Source organism: Bos indicus, chromosome 15 (assembly GCF_029378745.1).
Source record: "Bos indicus isolate NIAB-ARS_2022 breed Sahiwal x Tharparkar chromosome 15, NIAB-ARS_B.indTharparkar_mat_pri_1.0, whole genome shotgun sequence".
In the NCBI taxonomy this organism is placed as follows: domain Eukaryota; kingdom Metazoa; phylum Chordata; class Mammalia; order Artiodactyla; family Bovidae; genus Bos; species Bos indicus.
In genome coordinates this window covers 5,424,771-5,449,184 of record NC_091774.1, presented here as the reverse complement: position 1 = coordinate 5,449,184, position 24,414 = coordinate 5,424,771, and the positions used below count along the sequence as shown (strand labels likewise).

The 24,414-nt window shown below is 38.9% G+C and overlaps 1 protein-coding gene across 2 annotated transcripts in view; it reads left to right on the top strand.

The window, feature by feature from the left end:
- DYNC2H1 (dynein cytoplasmic 2 heavy chain 1) overlaps nucleotides 1–16,612 on the top strand; it is a 397,795-nt gene extending 381,183 nt beyond the window's left edge. For both annotated transcript variants that reach the window (XM_070803297.1, XM_019975614.2), the window contains one exon: nucleotides 16,358–16,612. In XM_070803297.1, the coding sequence (XP_070659398.1) occupies nucleotides 16,358–16,516 (159 nt within the window). In that variant the 3' untranslated portion in view covers nucleotides 16,517–16,612. The remainder of the gene's footprint in view (nucleotides 1–16,357) is intronic.
- The last annotated feature ends 7,802 nt before the right edge of the window (nucleotides 16,613–24,414 follow it).

Below are 24,414 nucleotides of genomic sequence, written 5' to 3'. Positions count from 1 at the left end.
TTATATTTAAGATGTATAGGACTCTTTTTTCTATGAGGGGGGTATTAGTTCTAGAAGGTCTTGTAGGCCCTCATAGAACCGTTCAGCTTCTTCAGCATTACTGGTCAGGGCATAGACTTGGATTACTGTGATATTGAATGGTTTGCCTTGGAAATGAACAGAGATCATTCTGTTGTTTTTGAGATTGCATCCAAGTGCTGCATTTTGGACACTTCTTGACTATGATGGCTACTCAGTTCTTCTAAGGGATTCTTGCCCACAGTCATTATAGGGGACAGGAATGCAAAAGTAGGAAGTCAAAAAATGTGTGGAGTAACAGGCAAATTTGGCCTTGGAGTACCGAATGAAGCAGGGCAAAGGCTAACAGAGTTTTGCCAAGAGAACACCCTGGTCATAGCAAACACTCTCTTCCAACAACACAAGTGAAGACTCTACACATGGACATCACCAGATGGTCAACACCGAAATCAGATTGATTATATTCTTTGCAGCCAAAGATGGAGAAGCTCTATACAGTCAGCAAAAACAAGACCAGGAGCTGACTGTGGCTCAGATCATGAACTCCTTATTGCCAAATTCAGACTGAAATTGAACAAAGTAGGGAAAACCACTAGAACATTCAGGTATGACCTAAATCAAGTGCCTTATGATTATACAGTGTAAGTGACAAATAGATTCAGGGGACTAGATCTGATAGACAGAGTGCCTGATGAACTATGGATGGAGGTTTGTGACATTGTACAGGAGACAAGGCGCAGATCATCCCCAAGAAAAAGAAATGCAAAAAGGCAAAATGGTTGTCTGAAGAGGCCTTACAAATGGCTGAGAGAAAAAGAGAAACGAAAGGCAAAGGAGGAAAGGAAAGATACAAGCATCTGAATGCAGAGTTTCAAAGAATAGCAAGGAGAGATAAGAAAGCCTTCCTCAGTGATCAATGCAAAGAAGTAGAGGAGAACAATAGACTGGGAAAGACTAGAGATCTCTGCAAGAAAATTAGAGACACCAAGATAGTATTTCATGCAAAGATGGGCTCAATAAAGGACAGAAATGGTATGGACCTAACAGAAGCAGAAGATATTCAAAAGAGGTGGCAAGAATACACAGAAGAACTATACAAAAAAGATCTTTATGACCCATATAACCATGATGATGTGGTCACTCACCTAGAACCAGACATCCTGGAATGAGAGGTCAAGTGGACATTAGGAAGCATCAGTATGAACAAAGCTAGAGGAGGTAATCGAATTCCAGTTGAGCTATTTTTAATCCTAAGAGATGATGCTGTTAAAGTCCTTCACTGAATATGCCAGCAAATTTGGAAAACTCATCAGTGGCCACAGGACATGAAAGGTCAGTTTTCATTCCAATCCCAAAGAAAGGCAATGCCAAAGAATGCTCAAACTACCGCATAATTGCACTCATCTCACACTCTAGCAGAGTAATGCTCAAAATTCTCCAAGGCAGGCTTCAACAGTGCATGAACTGTGAACTTCCAGATGTTCAAGCTGGCTTTAGAAAAGGCAGAGGAACCAGAGATCAAATTGCCAATATCCATTGGATCACAGAAAAAGCGAGAGAGTTTAATAAAATCATCTACTTCTGCTTTGTTGACTATGCCAAACCTTTGACTGTGTGGATCACAACAAACTGTGGAAAATTTTTCAAGAGATGGGAATACCAGACCACCTGACCTGCCTTCTGAGAAATCTGTATGCAGGTCAAGAAGCAACAGTTAGAACTGGACATGGAACAACAGACTGGTTCCAAATTGGGAAAGGAGTATGTCAAGGCTGTATATTGTCACCCTGCTTATTTAACTTATATGCAGAGTACATCATGAGAAACACTGGGCTGGATGAAGCACAATCTGAAATCAAGATTGCCAGGAGAAATGTCAATAACCTCAGATATACAGATGACACCTTATGGCAGAAAGTGAAGAGGAACTAAAGTGCCTTTTAATGAAAGTGAAAGAGGAGAGTGAAAGAGTTAGCTTAAAACTCAACATTCAGAAAACAAAGATCATGGCATCTGATCCCATCACTTCATGACAAATAGATGGGGAAACAATGGAAACAGTGGCTGACTTTTATTTTTCGGGCTCCAAAATCACTGCAGATGGTGACTGCAGCCGTGAAATTAAAAGACACTTTCTCCTTGGAAGAAAAGCTGTGACCAACCTAGACACCATATTAAAAAGCAGAGACAGTACTTTGCCAACACAGGTCTGTCTAGTCAAGGCTATGGTTTTTCTAGTAGTCATATATAGATGTGAGAGTTGGACTATAAAGAAAGCTGAGTGCTGCAGAATTGCTGCTTTTGAACTGTGGTGTTGGAGAATACTCTTGAGGGTCCCTTGGACTGCAGGGAGATCAAACCAGTCCATCCTAAAGGAGATCACTCCTGAGTATTCACTGGAAGGACTGATGCTGAAGCTGAAACTCCAATACTTTGGCCACCTGATATGAAGAGGTGATGCATTTGAAAAGACCCTGATGCTGGGAAAGATTGAAGGTGGGAGGAGGAGGGGATGACAGAGGATGAGATGGTTGGATGGCATCACCAACTCAAGGGACATGAGTTTGAGTAATCTCTGGGAGTTAGTGATGGACCGGGAGGCCTGGCGTGCTGCAGTCTGTGGGGTTGCAAAGAGTCGGACGTGACTGAGTGACTGAACTGAACTGATAGGACATTTTAAAGCCTTTATTTTGTTATGAAAAGAATAACATCATAATTTCTAAATAAGCTTTAGTCTGAAAAGAAAAAAACGCTAAATAGTTATGTGAACTACCAATGTTCCTGTTATTTTCAGCAATGTGCTAAATGTTTTATATACTTTACCTTATATACTTTTATGAGTAGCCCTGAAAGGTGGATATTATTATTCCTATTTTCAAATGTGGAAATGTGTTCACATAGCTTAAATGAGGAAATATGTAGTCACATAACTTAAATGTGTTTCGTATATCTAAGCATGCAGAAATTGAAAGCAGCACGATGTTAATACACATCTGGCTTTCATATCATACCTTGTCCTGATTGGCAAATGAAGAAAACTGTCTTGACAGAGACTTACTAAGTTAACTTTTCCCTTTTAAGGGGCTTCCCTTGTGGCTCAGCTCGTAAAGAAAGAATTCTTCTGTAATGCCGGAGACCTGGGTTCGATCCCTGGGTTGGGAAGATCCCCTGGAGAAACAAAGGGCTACCCACTCCAGTATTCTTGCCTGGAGAATTCAATGGACCGTGTAGTCATGGGTTCCAAAAGAGTCAGACACGACTGAGTGACTTTCACTTTCCCTTTTAAAACCTTCAATTTTTTAACAATGGAACTTGAGGGATATTTGTCTTTAAAGTAGGACATATTTGTAGATGAAGTGTGTAACTTTTACTTAACAATAGAATTTTTAAATGTAAGTATGAATACATTTAAGCTTAAAATTTTGATTGTGTATATATTCACCAACAAAACAATTTCTTATACTGTTTACTATAAAAAAATAATTTTATAGTTGGGAAATATTTCATTGAATTTTCTAATTATTATAATTCCTTTTGTAAAGTAAAAAAATAAAAAAAAAATAAGAATATGTATTTTAAAATAGAAACTAATAAAACCATAGCAGTTACTGCTCAGAGATATATAAGAGCATCCTCTGACCTAAAAGAACATACATTTCTGAGAAACTCTCCATTTCCCCCCGCCATATAAGCTTCATTTTCTCTTATGAAATGAGAGAAAGTGAAATTATTTTATTTCTATCAAGCTATTGATTCATGTAAGAAATTGGTATATCAATCAGTTATGGATTACGCACATGAAGTGTATGAACCATATTGAAAGTTATGTATAAAAGTTAAGGTTAAGATAACATATAAAGTTGTATATGATGCCAATTTTTTAATTATGTAAAGTGTTAATTCTTTGGCAAACAAAATTAAAAGCCATATGGTGACCTTGATGAAGAGGAAAGGTAGGACACGTATAAACTGGTTCCCTTATGGGGCTGCTGCTGCTGCTGCTAAGTCACTTCAGTCATGTCTGACTCTGTGCGACCCCATAGATGGCAGCCCACCAGGCTCCCCCATCCCTTGCCCAGTGTTCTCCAGGCAAGAACACTGGAGTGGGTTGCCATGTCCTCCTCCAATGCATGAAAGTGAAAAGTAAAAGTGAAGTCGCTCAGTTATGTCCAACTCTTTGCAACCCTATGGACTACAGTCTACCAGGCTCCTCCATCCGTGGGATTTTCCAGGCAAGAGTACTGGAGTGGGTTGCCATTGCCTTCTCCTCAGTTATAGAGAAATCCCAGCAATAAAATAGAGAGCATGGAGAATACCTGAGTAGGCATAAATGCAGAAGACAATGACCTCAAGCAATACCCACATAACTGACCATTATCTGAATGCAAATCAAAAATGCAGTGTTGTACTGGGCTGTATAAAAAGCAACATAACCTTGTAAGACTTGGAATTTATCCTTCTACAACACTGTGGTCTGAGTATCATTTCTATACCATTTTATTTACCATACTTTAAAAAAAAGAACTGGAATGGAAAGCTAAAAATAATTTAATTCAAAAAATAGTTCATGTAAAGAGATAAAATGAATTGGCATAGTCAATAAAAGAGATTATTGAAAGATAAGATGAATTTATTATTTTTGTAAAAGGGATTTCCTCCAAGGCTTTTTGCACTTTTTCCTGACACATAATGGAAGGATTTAAGGTGCTTCCCCACCTCTTTTTTTCCCCTCCTTCCTTAAGTGAGGCTCATTTTCCCATATAACCTTACTGTTTTGACTGCCTCTCCTGGATCAACTAAGAGGAGAGAGAATATGGGACATGTTGCTAAGTGTTTCAGAACACAGAATTTTGGAGTCTAACAGACTAAATCCCATTCTCAGCTCTCAAACTTATGATCTGGGTGATTTGGGGCTAATTGCCTGGTCTCAATGAGCCTCATTTGAAAGTGGAGACTGGTGTTTCCTATAGAACCATGTTGAGCCCCTGTATCTGTGAAGTACTCACCAGGGTAAGTTACTAACTTACATGGTTACTTAGTACATGTGGTAAGTCTGACTTATCCTGAAGTGAACATTTTTAAATGTTTTTATAATAGTATGATAATTATTTCATATGGTACTTTATAGTACACTGCTGCTTCTAAGTCGCTTCAGTCGTGTCCGACGCTGTGCAAACCCATAGACAGTAGCCCACCAGGCTCCCCCGTCCCTGGGATTCTCCAGGCAAGAACACTGGACTGGGTTGCCATTGCCTTCTCCAATGCATGAAAGTGAAAAGTGAAAGTGAAGTCGCTCAGTTGTGTCTGACTCTTAGCGACCCCATGGACTGCAGCCTACCAGGTTTCTCCATCCATGGGATTTTCCAGGCAAGAGTACTGGAGTGGGGTGCCATTGCCTTCTCCACTAAGTGCTTTCAATCATCATTCAATACTTAAGTTCCTGTTATATACCATGTTCTGAAGAGTAGGGTAACAAAATAAATGTCTTCCTTCAAAGAATCTTCTGTTGAGTAGAGACAAAGGGGAAGAGAAACTATTCAGTTCAAAGTTACAGAAGTACATTTATGGAGGATTACATAAAATGTTTTGGCAGATGAAGGAGACCTCAGCTCTATCATGTGTAAGCAGAAGAGGGAAAGTCTGATGATCTCACAGGGAAAGGAAGAATCTTCCCCAAACTGTATTCACAATAGAAGTATGAAAAGTTCAAGGACAAATTCAAAAATGCATTCTCTATAGAAGCGGACGTAGTTTTGAATGCATGGAGATATGAAAAGAATTTAGGTTGTTCTGGGAAGTGCAAGTATAGTACATCTGGAATGTACTGGAATGGTTCAAATCGAAGAATGATAGGGGATGTAGTCAGAAAAAAAAGCTGAGCCCAAGTATGACAAGCCTTGGAGCCATGCCAAGGAGTTGAGCCTGCCTTATGATCAATAGAAAGTCATTAAGAATGCAGAACAGGTGTGTGGTAAGATCAGATTTTTAGTTTTAGAGAATTGGTGTAGCACTGAGAGAACTGAAGATTGACATAGAGTGAAATACAATCACATATGTTTCCACAGTAATCCTCGGAGTCTGGTAGAGCAGTTTTTCTCTATGTTTTGTTGAGGAAGAAACTGCAAATCTGGTAAACTAAGTGATTTGTTATAGGTCCCCCAATAGTAGCATTAGTGTTTGAATAATAGCAATGAATATTTATCTGTATTGATTATGTGTCAAACACTGTACAGGATGTTTAGAATATAAGATAGACCTTCCAAAAATATTTGAAATAGGAAATACTGAAATAGGAAAATATTGTTATAAAAACATTTTAAAACATTAAAAATGTGATCATCTCCTTTGTAAACTCAGAAAACCTAAGTTTAAAAGACTGTGTAGCTTGATCAAGGTAGGCAAGTAAGTTTCAAATTCAGGTTATTTCTCTTAAATCTTGGGCCTGATACTGAGTCAACCTATAGTATAAACTAGTGTTTAGGAAACTGCAGTCCACAGGCCAAATCCAGTGCACTGCTTATTTTTGTGCAGCCCACAGTAATGTGATCATGAATGACTTGTATCTTTTTAAATAGATGCAAAACTCAGAAAGATAGTATTTTATGACATGTAAGTTAACTGAAATGAATTAAGTGAATTTTGGTGTCCATGAAGAAAATTTTGTGTGGAAAACAGCTCTGCTCATTTATGTAGATGCTTCCAGACTGCTGTAGTGGAGTTAAAGATATAGTTACCTCCAAGACATATAGCCCATAAATCCTGAAATTATTTACTATCTGGCGTCTTACAGAAAAGTTTGCTGACTCTGTATAAACTGTCAAACTCTCCAACTTCTGCTTGAGTTAAGTATTATTTTGTTCAAGAAATTATTTTTTATGCCAGCTATATCTGTCTTTAATAAGCTTTTCAGAATTTGGTGGGGATCATCATATTTTAATGCATTTTTACCAAGAGGGTAGGAACCAATATAAAATCGAAGGAAGCATCAACATCAACTTACATAAACAAGTAAACGAGCTCTTTTTCCACTTACTCTTACAGCTACTTTATTGCAGAAAGTGCAGAATCATTTAGTAAGCTTAAATAAAATCAGGAAGTTCAGAACTTTGGTAGCTAATTCCTTTTGGGCCTGAATAAGGTTATTCCACAAACTATTTGCATCATACTATCTGATACCTAAGGAGAAAGACGGAGAAGGCAATGGCACCCCACTCCAGTACTCTTGCCTGGAAAATCCCATGGACGGAGGAGCCTGGTAGGCTGCAGTCCATGGGGTTGCTAAGAGAACACAACTAAGTGTGTTACACTTACACACTTTCACTTTTCACTTTCATGCATTGGAGAAGGAAATGGCAACCCACTCCAGTGTTCTTGCCTGGAGAATCCCAGGGACAGAGGAGCCTGGTAGGAGGCCGTCTGTGGGGTCGCACAGAGTCGGACACGATTGAAGCGACTTAGCAGCAGCAGCAGCAGCAGCAACAAGGAGAAAGAAGGGCAGTGCAGGTTCCACAAGAGATACAGGTTGATCCCTGGTTTGGGAAGATCTCCTGGAGGAAGGCATGGCAACTCTTTCCAGTACTCTTGCCTGGAGCATCCCATGGACGGAGGAGCCCGGCGGACTGCAGTCTCTGGAGTCGCACAGAGTTGGACAGCGCTGAGCGTGCATGCACACGTGCATCTGACATCTGAAAGTCCTGAACAACTCTATTTCAGTGGAAAGAGGCCCAGTCATTTGCATAGCCAGTCATTTGCACCGCATTGCTGTGAGGTGCATGGTGTTTACATCATAAAAGAGCATTTTAGGTTGTGAAAGACCGAAGAACTTACATGGTAATATTTAACAAAGGATCAGTTCAGTTCAGTTGTTCAGTCATGTCCGACTCTTTGCAACGCCATGAATTGCAGCACGCCAGGCCTCCCTGTCCATCACCAACTCCCAGAGTTCACTCAAACTCACGTCCATTGAGTCGGTGATGCCATCCAGCCATCTCATCCTCTGTCGTCCCCTTCTCTTCCTGCCCCCAATCCCTCCCAGCATCAGGGTCTTGTCCAATGAGTCAACTCTTCGCATGAGGTAGCCAGAGTACTGGAGTTTCAGCTTTAGCATCATTCCTTCCAAAGAACACCTAGGACCGATCTCCTTTAGAATGGGCTGGTTGGATCTCCTTGCTGCCTCTTGAGAAACCTATATGCAGGTCAGGAAGCAACAGTTAGAATTGGACATGGAACAACAGACTGGTTCCAAATAGGAAAAGGAGTACGTCAAGGCTGTATATTGTCACCCTGCTTATTTAGCTTATATGCAGAGTACATCATGAGAAACGCTGTGCTGGAAGAAGCACAAGCGGGAATCAAGATTGCTGGGAGAAATATCAATAACCGCAGATATGCAGATGACACCACCCTTATAACAAAGGATATGAACAGCTAATTCTTAAGACTTTTATTGAGGAAAGTAGGAGGTTTACTATTGCTTCTGTTATATGTAATGTACTTTGTCAGCTAACAAAATTCTAAGTAGGAATGTCCAAAAGAATTAAAAGGTAGTGCAACGCTGGTGCTGATTTCCTAGTGTTTCTGTTTACCATTATTGATGTTCAGCAAGTAATATATCCTACACTCACATGATTCAGTTAAGCGTTCATTCATTCATTCATTCATGATGCAGATTCTTAAGGTTCTTCCAGTTCCAGCTCAGTCCTGGGGGTTAAATTAACATAGGTCCAAATTAAGATTCCCCTAAGGGATTTTACCCAAAAAAGCATTCACTTTCTCCAAAGTGTTCTACACTGCATTTTTCCATAATGGTTCTCAGAAAACTTGTTCAGTATACAAATTTAAATTTAGAAATTCATGGTGTTTTTGAGAATGTTAAAAACTGAGAATTCCCAAAAGTTTCCTAACAAACAACCCTTTTCCTGCACCTGCACCCCACCTCAATCAGGATCTAGTGTTCCACATAATAGTTAGGTAGGTCAGTCTTTATAATGCCCTGTTCTTAAATTCCATAGAAGTCAGTTTGCCTTTCATCTATTTTTCCAGTGAAAAGCATTACTTAGGGTCTGTCAGCCCCACAGTAACATAGAAATTCTGGACCAGCCTGAACCCCACAGGCCTATACCTTCCAAGAGGTGTCACAGTTGCCAGTTCAACTTTAGAAACCATTTCATTCCCAGGGAAATTATGACTATAAAATGATTACACATACCCCTCACAGTATAAAATGATATATGCTGAAAACTCTGCCTTTTATATACTCTGATTTAAAAATACTAAAAAGTACTATTTTTTCTATGTGACTTTTTTTTCTTAAGGACTTACTCTGAAAGCAGTGTTGTTAGCATTGTATTATTGAAAAACAGTGAAGTAGTTCTCTACCAAAGTACATTTCAAAGAGTAGCTAGACATTCTTGACAGAACAGAGTCTTTCAAAATATTTATTGTTGGCAGGTTGTTTAATTTCCTGTTCTGAAATAGTTATTTTTTTCAGGGTTGCATTACTCATAATGCCATTTTTATGTACATTAAACTTCTGATTTCCTCACATCTTCTTTTCTAAAGCGAATAGCTGTTCATTGACTTGGTTCATAATAGAAGTTGGTTGGACCTTATGCACAAATAAGTTGGACCTTATGCATAAAGCTATTTCTCATCATGTGAAGTTTGCCCTCACATGTTTTATTAGAGTGAAATTTGAATTGATATTGGCAAAATAGTTATCATGATTCACCTGGGGTTAATTTGGGTGTTTTTTTGTTTGTTCTCTGGTGTTATTTTATTTTGTTATTTTCTTTGGTTTGTTGGCTAAGTGATACCTAGTATCACCATTTGACTTTGTAAACAGCTTCTTTTACTTATTAGCATATTGCCTTCTATTTGCGGTATGTATATACTTTTAAGTCACTTTCCCTAGGGCCTAGGCATGAGTGTGAGTAATCACAATATATAGGTTTTTATATGTTTAATTTTAATAATTTCAAACTAAGTTGTTTATGTAATATAATATGAAATATTTGAAGTCCTTCTAATGTATCTCTTTTTTTGCATTGAGCTCTTAGTATATTTATTAATAATTAATAAAATTTTAGTTTCATCCAAATATTTCTGCCCAGCAGGGTCTTATGCTTTTTCTATTAAGATAAACATATTAAAGAGGGAGTTGTGCCATAAGAATTTAATTCAGTTAACAATATTTATGAAACTTCTGTCTGCATAAGATATGCTGAGTGAGAATGACAAAGCACTTAGCTCTATTACTTTGGTCATTTATTTATTGGTTACCTAAGAGCAAGTCCATTTAACTTTTTTACAGGAGGTTTTAACATTTACCATGTACAAGATTTTGAACAGTTAAATGTTAAGAAGCAACTATGGTAATTTGCTTTTAAAATACTGTGGGTTTTTGCTGGGGAGATTTGTACCCTCACTTAAACATAAAGCCTACAACCAAAAGCAGGTTGGAAGGATTTGGAAATATATACAAACACTAGTAAATTGATACTGAATATTCAAAGAATCAACTTGGCATTATTCTTAGATTCTTGATTTAAAGAGAAAATTGCTTGGTGTTAAAATGAAGAGATATAAAGAAATCTTCTGAATAGAAAGTGATAGCATTATAAAACATTTCAGTGTGATGTTTTATTTTCATTTTTGACCATAGAAGTTAGATGAAACAAAGCAAATATCAGGTGGCAGAGAAAGATAATTGAAGACCTTTCCTGGGATTATAAATAGACATTCAAAGATTCACATCATTTCAGTTCAACAAATATGTAATGTTTGTCTGCTCTTTGCTGAAGAATTTAAAGGCAATACCTAAAGAAAGCTTGCACTAGGTACTAACTTTAGGAACGGCTGAGGTGTTATGAAAATTACAGGAATTTCTGAATCCTAAAGCTTTGCCATTTAAGCAGAATTGGAAAAGAGGGAAGAGATTAGGCAGTGACTAAAAATGGTTGAAAATTCTCTTTACACCAAGTTCCATATTTTTTCTGAGGCCCCACTCAGGATTCATTCTCTCCATTAATCCTTGTTAGGTTAATATATCCCAGAGTAGTAGTTTACTTTGATTTTGTAAAGTACTAATTTTTCCAGAAATTGCATTCTAAATATTTGATGTGTATGCTATTTCCTAAACTAAATTATGGAGAAGGCAATGGCACCCCACTCCAGTACTCTTGCCTGGAAAATCCCATGGATGGAGGAGCCTAGTAGGCTGCAGTCCATGGGGTCGCTAAGAGTCGGACATGACTGAACGACTTCACTTTCACTTTTCACTTTCATGCATTGGAGAAGGAAATGGCAACCCACTCCAGTGTTCTTGCCTGGAGAATCCCAGAGACAGGGGAGCCTGGTGGGCTGCCGTCTATGGGGTCTCACAGAGTCGGACACGACTGAAGTGACTTAGCAGCAGCAAACTAAATTATAAGTTTCAAAGATGATTATTCTTTTCCCTATTTGAATATATATTGAAATTCTTAACCTTTATAATTCCAGGGACAATGTTAGCACATAAATGCTGGTAAATGAGTGGATGAGTAACTGACAGAATCATCAATACAAACATAGAGAAAAAAATTAGAAAGATTCAAGGCAGATGGTTTTTTTATCTATTTAGATAATGATTCTTCAAAAAGAATACATTTTCTCATGTACATTTCTTATGTTATTGTTTAGAAATGAATGAGTTTTAAAGAGACTTAACTGAATTGTATCAAGGACTTAGAAAAGTTAGAACATTATTTTCATGTTTGTTTGAGTAATAGAGATGAGGCTTGAAAAAGATAATCAAAATTCTATATGATCAGATCAGATCAGATCAGTCACTCAGTCGTGTCCGACTCTTTGCGACCCCATGAATCGCAGCACGCCAGGCCTCCCTGTCCATCACCAACTCCCGGAGTTCACTGAGACTCATGTCCATCGAGTCAGTGATGCCATCCAGCCATCTCCTCCTCTGTCGTCCCCTTCTCCTCCTGCCCCCAATCCCTCCCAGCATCAGAGTCTTTTCCAATGAGTCAACTCTTTGCATAAGGTGGCCAAAGTACTGGAGTTTCAGCTTTAGCATCATTCCTTCCAAAGAAATCCCAGGGCTGAACTCCTTCAGAATGGACTGGTTGGAACTCCTTGCAGTCCAAGGGACTCTCAAGAGTCTTCTCCAACACCACAGTTCAAAAGCATCAATTCTTCGGCGCTCAGCCTTCTTCACAGTCCAACTCTCACATCCATATATGACCACTGGAAAAACCATAGCCTTGACTAGACGAACCTTTGTTGGCAAAGTAATCTATGATACCACTCTTAAAAACAGAATGTTTTAAATTTTTTCATGAAGCAAAAATATTTTTATTTCTCTCTATCCTAGCACCATCCATGACATGTAGTAGATGGTAAAAAGCTGGGACTTTTCTTAAACTGATTTTACAGTTAGTAAGAATTAAAGACAATGTATGCATATGTAGTCCTAAGATTTGAAGGTATGTGGATAAATAATACTTTCCACTCCTAAATATATCATTGGATTCAGGTGTTGTTTATGTCCCTTTGATGATAGGGAAACTGATAGTCAGAGAATAATCTACACTGTAGGGTCAGGAGCGCCTAGACAAGCTAGTATTCAAATGCCAATTTTTTTTTTTCAACTGTACTACCTATGACAACTTTGCCACTTGCTTAACCAAGTTATGAAAATTTTTCCATAAGTTTCTAATTTATCATTTGTAAAATTTTAGAATGAGTCCAACTTTGTCTTATGTTTCATTCTAACTCTAAACATAATCCATACTTTAAATAAAATTATATATTCAATAAATAACATTAATCCTAAATTTGAACTGGAATTATTAGGAACTTCTGATGATTTTCTTTAAAAAATACGTGTTTCTGAGCTTTAATCACTAAAAAGTCCTAGAAGGAAAATGATAGGTCATTTCTAGCACCCAGACTGTGGTCCCTAGAACCATCCCAGGTGGCTCGGTAGTGAAGAATCACCTACTATGCAGGAGATGCAGGTGTGATCCCTGGGTTTGGAGGATCCCCTGGAGGAGGAAATGGCAACCCACTCCAGTATTCCTGCCTGGAAAAAATCTTACAGACAGAGGAGCCTGGCGGGCTATAGTCTATGGTGTCACAAAGAGTTGGACAGGACTCAGCAAATGAGCATGCATGCAGGCACCATTTTTTCATTAAAGGATCTGAGGATCTTCAGAGTAATGACTGTCCTTTATTTCTGAGACAGCAGATAAACAAGATGAACTTACAGTGTCTTGAGACACTAGAAGGAAAAAAAGCTTTTGAAGATGACTAGGGACATAAGACGGAGAAGGCAATGGCAACCCGCTCCAGTACTCTTGACTGGAAAATCCCGTGGATGGAGGGGCCTGGTGGGCTGCAGTCCATGGGGTCGCTAGGAGTTGGACACGACTGAGTGACTTCACTTTCACTTTTCACTTTCATGCATTGGAGAAGGAAATGGCAACCCACTCCAGTGTCCTGCCTGGAGTATCCCAGGGACAGGGGAGCCTGGTGGGCTGCTGTCTATGGGGTCCCACAGAGTCGGACACGACTGAAGAGACTTAACAGCAGCAGCAGCAGGGACATAAGAGAGTCAGTTAGGTCATGCAGTCATGCCCGACACTTTGCAACCCCGTGGACAGCACGCCAGGCTTCCCTGTCCATCACCATCTCCCGGAACTTGCTCAAACTCATGTCCGTCGAGTCGGTGATGCCATCCAACCATCTCATCCTCTGTAATCCCCTTCTCCTCCTGCCTTCAGTCTTTGCCAGCATCAGGGTCTTTTCCAGTGAGTCAGTTCTTCACATCAGATGGCCAAAGTATTGTAGCTTCAGCTTCATCAATCAGTCCTTCCAATAAATATTCAGGACTTATTTCCTTTAGAATTGACTGGTTTGATCTACTTGCAGTCCAAGGGACTCTCAAGAGTCTTATCCAACACCACAGTTCAAATGCAGCAATTCTTTGACTAGACAGACCTTTGTTGGCAAAGTAATGTCTCTGTTTTTTAATATGCTGTCTAGGTTGGTCATAGCTTTTCTTCCAAGGAGCTAGTGTCTTTTAATTTCATGGCTGCAGTCACCATCTGCAGTGATCTTGCAGCCCAAGAAAATAAAGTCTCTCACTGTTTCCATCGTTTCCCCATCTATTTGCCATGAAGTGATGGGACTGGATGATGTGATCTTCTTTTTTTCTGAATGTTTAGTTTTAAGCCAGCATTTTCACTGTCTTTCACTTTCATCAAGAGGCTCTTTAGTTCTTCTTTGCTTTCTGTCATAAGGGTGGTGTCATCCCCATATCTGAGGTTATCGATATTTCTCCTGGCAATCTTGATTCCAGCTTGTGCTTCATCCAGCCCGGCATTTTGCATGATGTTCTCTGCATATAAGTTAAATAAGCAGGGTGACAATATACAGCCTTGATGTACTCCTTTTCCTATTTGGAACTAGTCTGTTGTTCCATGTCCAGTTCTAACTGTTGCTTCCTGACCTGCATACAGATTTCTCAGGAGGCAGGTAAGGTGGTCTGGTATTCCAATCTCTTTCAGAATTTTCCACAGTTTATTGTGGTCCACATAGTCAAAGGCTTTGGTGTAGTCAATAAAGCAGAAGTAGATGTTTTTCTGGAACTCTCTTACTTTTTCTGTGATCCAATGGATGTATGCAGTTTGATCTCTGCTTCCTCTGCCTTTTCTAAATCCACCTTGACCATCTGGACATTCTCGGTTTATATACTGTTGAAGCCTCACTTGGAGAATTTTGAGCGTTACTTTGCTAGCGTGTGAGATGAGTCAGTTGTACAGGAGTTTGAACATCCTTTGGCATTACCTTTCTTTGGGATTGGAATGAAAACTGATGTTCCCAGTCCTTTGGCCACCACTGTGTTTTCCAAATTTCCTGGCATGTTGAATGCAGCGCTTTCACAGCATCATCTTTAGAATTTGAAATAGCTCAAGTGGAATTCCATTACCTCCACTAGCTTTGTTTGTAGTGATGCTTCCTAAGGCCCTAGGGATGCTTCCTGAGATTAGATACATGTAGAAACAAAACCCTCAGGGGCCAAATTAATGAGTTCCCATTGCACAAAAATTGACAATTTGAACACCAATAAAATCATGGTTACATTACATTGAAACACATTGAATATGTTTAAATCTACGAGTTCATAATGATACTTCAAAAACAGGTAGTCACTGATCACCTTTTCAGTATAACAGGAAAAAAATTCATTGTTCTAAAAGCACATAAAGGGAAATTAAATAGCATTTATCTAGCCTTTCCTCCCTCCATGGTAATCATATGATTGATAAGTGGAATTTCTTCTTTATAGATATGTTTCTCTTTGGAAATGAAGAAATAATGTAATTAGATCATCATTTTGTAATCTTAAATATAAATAAGATGTATATCATCATCAATGGTACCTAATATCTACGGGAATTTGCTTTATGTTTCAGGAAACTCAAACAGGGGCTCTGTATCAACCTAGGGGGGTTGGATGGGGAGGAAGATGTAAGAAAGGTTGAAGAGAGGGGGAACATATGTATACCTATGGCTAATTCATGTTGAGGTTTGATAGAAAACAACAAAATTCTGTAAAGCAGTTAACCTTCAATAAAAAACGAGAGGCAGCCACACTCTATTTGTTCTTGAATGAAGCACACACTGTTACCTATGCAGTGTTTTCACCAAAAACATAATCTGAGTCTGAACTCACCTCCAGATCCCTTTACAAGAGTAAAGAGAACAAAAGGACAAGATACCTCGGGGATGTAGCCAACAAAAGTTAGAATGTGGGAAACTCTTTGGTATAGTACTTTAGCAAACAAATTGCAAAGAATAAAGGAGGGAAAACTTGTAAATTCAAGAGATGTAAGAGACATAGCAGACCACAGAATGAAGGCTCTGTTTGAACCGCTGTTCTTAGAAAAAGTCTTTTTAAAAGTATGGGTTAATGAGATAATGGATATAAGGTGATATTAAGGAATTATTGTTCATATTTTTATGTGATAATATTATTGTGATTATATTTTATTCATAGACATTTTAATATTTAAGGTGAATTTTTTGTGTAGGATTTGGTTCAAAATACTGTAATATTTGTTGCTGGGGGAAGGTTGTAAATGAAATACAATGAGTTGATAACTGTTGCAGCTGAATGATGGGGTTTATTATGCTAATCTTTATTTTAAACATTTTATAATAAAATGTTAAATAAATCGTATTATTTGGGAGGGTTTTATGTTTATATCTTTGGTTATCTACTAATCTGCTTCAACAGTATACTGCTGTATTTTAAAACAAAATTAATTCTTTTAAACAGGCTGCATATGGTCCGTACTCCCCTGACGAGTGTATATCTTTGCCTGTTTACACAAGTGCTGAGAGGGATCGTGTGGTGATCAATGTCAGCATTCCATGTGGAGGCAACCAAGACCAGTGGATTCAGTGTGGAGCAGCTCTATTTCTCAAAAATCAGTAGAACCTAATGTCAGTAAAAGCTGTCTTAGCAAGAAGAAACATTATTAATTAAGCTTTGAATAAAATATGTAATGAGTCATGGCCCACAATATTAGCATATAGTTGTCCTGTGTCGTTTATCTCGAGTTTTTACTTTAATGGATAATGATAGCACCTTGTACCTTTTAAAGTAATAACTTAAGTCAACGTTAGAATAGAGTATTCCTTATATAATACAATAAGTCCCCTACATACAGTCAGGTTCCATTCTGAGAGTGCATTTGTAAGTCCAGTTGGTTCATAAGTCCAACAAAGTTTGCCCAGGCTACCCACTCCAGTATTCTTGGGCTTCCCAGGTGGCTCAGATGGTAAAAGAATCCGCCTGCAACGTGGCAGACGTGGGTTTGATTCCTGGCTTGGGAAGATCCCCTGGAGGAGAGCATGGCAATCCTCGCCAGTATTCTTGCCTGGAGAATCCCATGGACAGAGCCTGGCGGCCATGGTGTCAAAAAGAGTCAGACACGACTGAGCGACTCAGCCCACAGCACAGGTCCCCAACTAACACAGTCTGCTATGTAGTACTGTACTGTAATAGGTTTATAATACTTTCACACAAATAATACATAAAAACAAAACAGAGAAGACATTTTTAATATACTGTAGTACCTTGAGAAGCACAGTAGTCCATCATGATGGCTGGCATATAGGGCTGGCATCAAGTGAACCAGCAAGCTGTGTTACAGGTGAGGAAGAGGAGGTGGGAGACGGTAGAGATGAAGGATCATCAGCAAGAGGAGACGGAGGGCAAACTGCAACTTCACTCACGCCTGACGTTGATGCAACGCATGTTTGCTTTTTTAAAAGTTTGCAACTTGAAGGTTCACATGTAGAAGACTTACTGTATTAAGCATTTCTGTGAGGCACTTTACTTTCAGTGGCTCAAAAATTTAATGTTTTAATAAGAGTTTTTAAATATTTAGGAAATCTAATATTTTGGCTATAATTTTTGTATCATTATTTAATGACATATAAGATATTAATGTTTCAGTCTTTCATGGTTTTACATATATATATATGCATATATGTACATATATTATGTAAAATGTCTTTTTAAACATTGAAGGATGCATTATAGTTAAATAACCCAGCATCTCAAAGTAATGGAAAAGAATGAGGAATAATTGCACAGAATCCAGGATAAGAATTTTACAAATAAAATAATTAAATGATGAAAAGTTGTAGTTTCTCCTGTATGTGGCTTTCCATTGTGTTTCTGTGGAACAGTAAAATTCTACAATGGCTGAAAGTTTTAAATAAACGGCAAGGGAGAAGCAGGAAGGAGTATACAGGGAAGGCTTTGTGGGCTGTGTCTGGAAATGTCACACACAGCTTATGTTTACGTTGTGTTACAGAGAACTGAATCGCGTGGCTGCACCTGCTTTCTAGGGCGTGGGAAATGCGGTCTAGCTGGGAGCTCAGAGAAGGGAAGCAGGGAGGGGCTCGCTAGCTGTCCTTGCCCCCTCCCATCCAGCAGAGAAAGCTCACTCCTAAAATGCCTTCAAGACAAGGCATAAGAGGACTGAAAAAATATTAAAGAAGCGTAAGGCCTTTAATTGATCTCCTCATTCCAAACCTTGTGCTTGTGAATTGTAACACTTTGAGCAATAAGATAACATGATCCAGACACTGGCCAGATCCCAGGAATACAAAGATGGATACACTGTCCGTGCTTTTGAGAGATTTAAGACCTAATAAGATAGTGAGAGGTAAAAACAATGTCTCTGTAAATTCTTTTAATGATAGTCATATTACTGCTGCTAAGTCTCTTCAGTCGTGTCCCACTCTGTGCGACCATATGGACAGCAGCCCACCAGGCTCCTCTGTCCATGGGATTCTCCAGGCAAGAATACTGGAGTGGGTTGCCATTTCCTTCTCCAGTCATATTTTGTATTTAATATATTATACATAAAAAGAAAATATAGAAAAAAAATTATAGTACAATGAAATCTATTATGTGACATACCAGCAAAGGGCTGTAGGATTTCAGAGGATGGAGTGACTAATTCTACTTCTATGTATGTTGTTTAATCAAAGCTTATCAAGACTGGGCTAATTAATTAGCTCCTTTCTTTCTGGAAAACTAACTTTGAAAATTTAAGTTACAAAGGATAGAAAATACATTTATTGGTCTTCCAAAATGAACAAATAGCATGCTGTGGTGTTCGCTTTAGATTTTTTCAGAGGGATGGTGTGGGGAGGGAGGAGGGAGGAGGGTTCAGGATGGGGAACACATGTATGCCTGTGGTGGATTCATTTTGATATTTGGCAAAACTAATACAATTATGTAAAGTTTAAAAATAAAATTTAAAAGAACAAAATAAAAAAAGAATTTTTAAAATTTTAAACAATTTCTAAAGCAGTGAAACCCTTCATGTTCCTTTTACAGTCGCATTTTCGTCTTTCCCAGTTCAGAGGCATGGATTCGTTGTGTACGCAAGCCATTAGTATTATGACAAAATGTGTGGCCAAAAACAGTACAGGAGAAGTTTTTCTTTTTTTTTTTTTAATGAATGGGAACTCTGAAACTTCAGAAAAACACAGTGAAATTCTCATCAGTAGAAGCAACAAACAATAGTTGTAGATTCCCAGGCCCAGAGATGGTGGAATGGCCCAATCAGGACAATGATTATAAAAATAAAAACTTCAGTAAGGGAACTTCTTTTCATGGATAGTGAATATCTATGGGGAAAAAACAAAAAACCAGCAAAGGTCATTCTTAATGGGGAAATAGAAACATTCTCTTTAAGATGAAGAAGATACAGCTTATCACGTCAGTTCAAAATTCTTCAGAGATCTGACCAGCACAGAATGACAAGAAAAATAAAAGTGGAATTGAAAAGTCAAAGCAAATAAGAAAAAACAAAAGCCATGCTTAGAAACAAGACAATAGCAGAAGTGAAAATAAAGGCAGAATTAAAAGGGAAAAAGCAAGTAAGAGAAAAGTATGCTCAGGAAGAAGACAGCACCCCCTCCCTCCCATCAGTCCTCTGCTCATCTTTTAATTTTTGTAATGTTTAGCACCTGGACATACAAAAATAAAAGTTTAAGTGCAGAAACTGTGAGTTTAACAGTGTTAAGCATTTCTCCAGAAATCTGTGAACGTTTTATTTTTTTGTTCTGAGGCTTTGTGCTGTAAGTCCTGAAAGACAGATGGAGACTGATGTAAGAAAACAGAAATGACAATCACTCCACGTGATTGAGACACGTGGAGAGTTTCTTTTTTTGTTGTTTTTTTGTTTGTTTGTTTGTTTGTTTTTTGAGAGAGTTTCTAACATTTGACTTCCGTTCACTCATTTCCATTTGCCAAAATAAAATGTGTATAAATTATTACTTGCCACCCATCTCCTCAGGAAAGTGTGAGTACAAAGGGATCTGAACAGTAAACTCCCAAACATGCCCAGGACAAGACTGCAGAGGGCCCCGGGGACACACCAGAGACAGAATGAAGCACGTTAGACTCGAAATCCGCCACCTTGCCCCTTGGTTTTGGCCTTCTTACACGTTAAGCATCTCGAGAGCAGGAAGTGTACTTTGCGTACATTGCCGGGTTTGTTTACACTGGAGCTCAGTCAGTGACTGAAACCACTTCCAGACGACTTAATCATCAGGTATGTCTCAAGTTTAGATTGTTCGCAAAATCAAACTCATGCTCAAACAATGTGTATTTCCCATCATTAACGATAGTTAAGACTATCCAAAAGTCCTTCAGGAAATTTGAGCGAGAAGTTCTAAAAATATTTGAGCAAGGGTAGCCTCAATTTCCCTATATAACTATGAAGAAGATAACTTACTTGGATATGTAGTTTTAAAATCAAAATTCTTCAGAAATGATAAGACTTGTTAGATAGAGACTGGTTGGAATTTTGTTTATGCTGTTTTAGTTTTGCTTCATAGTCCTACCTTCCTAAATGCTTTTCGTGTATTGGGAACTTGAGATTTTCTAACGTTGCAGCTAGGAGGAGAATTAATATCATGAGTGAGGTGGGTTCTGTGATTGGCACCAGAGAATCTGCTATAAGGAGTAGAGGTGTACCTGGCAGGGTCCAAAACCTCAAACCAGGTCACGTCTTAGTTTATCTGAAGCTCTTCCAAATGTTGATACTGCAAACCTCTCACACAAGACATATTCAAATAGTTAAGTCATTGGTAGAAGGACGAGAAAAACAAGCCTAAGCTAAGGGAAAAAAAGAGCCTGTTGAGATAGAGTAAACGTCTCTACTTATGTTGGTAATTTCCATACATGATGATCAGCATTTTTTTTACCTGGAAAGGGAAAAACAAGTATAAGCCAAAGTACTGTGTTGGTCTTATTACTTCTGATTATTCTATGTCTAATTTGTCCTCCTCTCTCTTTTCCTGAAGGAAAACGGTTCCTGAAAACCATTTCAAAAGAGTTTGCTGCTAAGTCACTTCAGTCGTGTCCGACTCTGTGTGACCCCACAGACGGCAGCCCACCAGGCTCCCCCTTCCCTGGGATTCTCCAGGCAAGAACACATCAGTAGAAATTAAGAGATAAGCAGAGACAGGAGGGTGGATGGATAGATAATCTTTGATTTCTCCTTGTTTTCAAAGGGGACTAGTTATTGGTTAGCAAAGTGAAGGTAGAGAATAAAACATGAAGTTTGCATTTTATAGAAAGCTCACGTGGAAATGAAGATACCGACTTAAACCACACAGAAAGAATAATGGAATCACATCATAGCCTAAATATAGAATCTGAATGTTTATTAAAGTCAGTGACACCCATATGATTTGGTAGTTGCTTTATTTCCATTTGAAATATCAACCAGTTATTAAAATAGGAATTTGGCTGAACAGAGCTGGTTCTGCTGTAGTTGTTATATCCTTAACAATGCTGCATTTGCTAACTGGTTTATAATATCAATCACAACTCTTCCCATGTTAGACAGAGACTGCTACTTATTCTCCTGAGGAGAAGCGGATGACAGGGGATGAGATGACTGGATAGCATCACTGACTCAATGGACATTAGTTTGGGTGGACTCTGTGAGTTGGTGATAGACAGGGAGGCCTGGTGTGCTGCAGTTCATGGGGTCGCAAAGAGTCGGACCCGACTGAGCGACTGAACTGAACTGATTGCCATAATACAATGTTTATCCCAGGGTACTCAGATTAAAATCAATTCCGAATTTCTCTTAGATTCAAGTGTGATCATATGACTCACTTCTGCCCAAAAGATTGTGAGCACAGATATCACATTGCAACTTCTAAGAGCCTTTTTCATAGGACACGATCAATATGTCACTCTCTCACTTCATTTCTTCCTCTGTTCTGCTGGGCACAGGGCCACTCTCATCTTGAGACGTGTTTATGGCCACAACAGGCAGAGCAGCAACACGAAAGGACCCTGGTTCTCTTACTGGAGAGTAGATGCTGTCCCTGAACCATTTCACTCTGCACTTCATTTACTTCATTTATCAAGAGAGATAAATGATGGAGTGTATAAAACCCTCGATGGAGTGTATAAAAGCCACTTGACCAGTGGCATGGACAAATAGAACAGGACTCAGATAGTCCCTCCAAAAACAAGGACTTGACTCTAACTCTCAAACTGAACTGAGAACCCTGAGTTGGAAGCACTTAATGACCTGAGCTCTCTGACTGAGGCAGGACCCAGCTGGGTGGGCAATGGCTGTAAACAACCTGTTTTTCCAGTGACACCAGGGGCACCTTTGGGACTGCACTCCTCATGTGAAAGTCAGACATTAACCTGCCTCCCTCCAAAGGCACTTGCATTTCTGGCCACTTTCTGGGTGGCCACAGGAGAACTGCTGCTGCTGCTGCTGCTAGGTCACTTCAGTCGTGTCCAACTCTGTGCGACCCCATAGACGGCAGCCCACCAGGCTCCCCCGTCCCTGGGATTCTCCAGGCAAGAACACTGGAGTGGGGTGCCATTTCCTTCTCCAATGCATGAACGTGAAAAGTGAAAGGGAAGTCGCTCAGTTGTGTCTGACTTGTAGTGGCCCCATGGACCGCAGCCCACCAGGCTCCTCTGTCCTCGGGATTTTCCAGACAAGAGTACTGGAGTGGGGCTCCATTGCCTAGGAGAACTGCAAGTTTATAGAAAAGCACTGCCTGTAGGTCATTTATCCCTCAGACAGTGGATCTTTATCTGATCCACAGGGTCTTTGTGGATCTTTCCAAAATGAGACTGCCTAGGGTTACTTAGTGGAGAATAACTGCTTCATTATTTATGTGCTCCTTGTGGACAGTTTTCCCTATGTGGGGAGTCATCTAACTCAATGGTGGTTGCTGTTTCTGCTGCAGCTAAGTCGCTTTAGTGGTGTCCGACTCTGTGTGACCCCATAGACGGCAGCCCACAGGCTCCCCCGTCCCTGGGATTCTCCAGGCAAGAACACCTGAGTGGGTCGCCATTTCCTTCCCCAGTGCATGAAAGTGAAAGTGAAGTCGCTCAGTCGTGTCCAACTCCTAGCGACCGCATGGACTGCAGCCTACCAGGCTCCTCTGTCCATGGGGTTTTCCAGGCAAGAGTACTGGAGTGGGGTGCCACTGCCTTCTCCAAATGGTGGTAGGAAATATGTTCTATCTTCAGCTGAAGTGATCAATGACATCCTTCTTGGCCCTGGAAGGCATTCAGGCCAGCCTCAACTCACCATCCATGGTGACTGTGATAAGCATCCCTGGACTAAATTGTGTTTGGTCTTTGTATGATAATTTAAAAAAGAAATGTTTATGACATAATGATAGTGGGAAAAGATATACCATGTTATATGATATAATTTAATGAGTTAAACATGTATATGTGGCATATCTCTGATTGAGAGGGAGGTATTTAAAATATTTAATTATATTTATCTCTGGGTAGAATGATAGGTAATTTTTGCTTTACACAGGGTATATTTTTACATTTTTCAAATGCTGTGAGACTGTATTGCTTTCATAATTAAAACACTAGGTTTTTAAAATGAAAGGAAATAAAAATATAAATGAAACAATGTGTGAACATTAGCTTTTCACATACTGAGATAATTCCTTTCAGAGTCTCTTTATTTGCAAGCTTTCTAGTCTATTTGTAGTACTGTTGCTGTAGAAATTATTTTATTTAACTTTTTATAACCTCAAGTATAGGTTCATTGGGATTTGTATATAACTGGCATGTGATTAATTATTTTAAATCAAAAACAGGGCATTTCTACCTTGCATATAGCTGCAATCAGATATGTATGTAACTTTAAAGTTTAATATCTATAGTGGTAAGAGAAGTGGTGAGTCAAGGGAGAGTTTATTGAAGTCAATTTAAAGGCTTATATATAACTACAGAGTGGGAGAGTCCTGGACGTGGGGTTAGGACCCCAGGCTGCCAGTCTTAAGGTTACCCCAAATTTGCCAAGATACTGGATCCTTCTGAGCTTAGGTTTCTTCATTTATGAGATGTGAATCACTGTTCCCATTCCAAAGTGTAACTTGGAGAGCAAATGAAATGTCATATAACATAATATATATAACATTATATAAACTAGTATAAATTTAACTTTGAATTACTGTTTTAACATCTTGATACTGGATGTGAATTTAAATGCTAAAATAAATTATAAATCACAATCTATGCAACCATTAATTCGCTACTTAGAAATAACAAGCTGAGAATGATTTAATTGTAGTATTCTCAAGTTTTCCACTATCTGGCTTATTTGTGACTATTTTTCCAGTGTTAAAAATCCATTTTGTGTTCACAAGATGAACCACAGTTTAATCAGATACTGTCATCTGTAGCATTTTGTTCAAAACCAAGTCTGTATATGACCAATGTATCAATATAATAACAATAACTAAGACTTAGCACTGACTGCAAGCTGAGCACTGCTCCGAATGATTGAT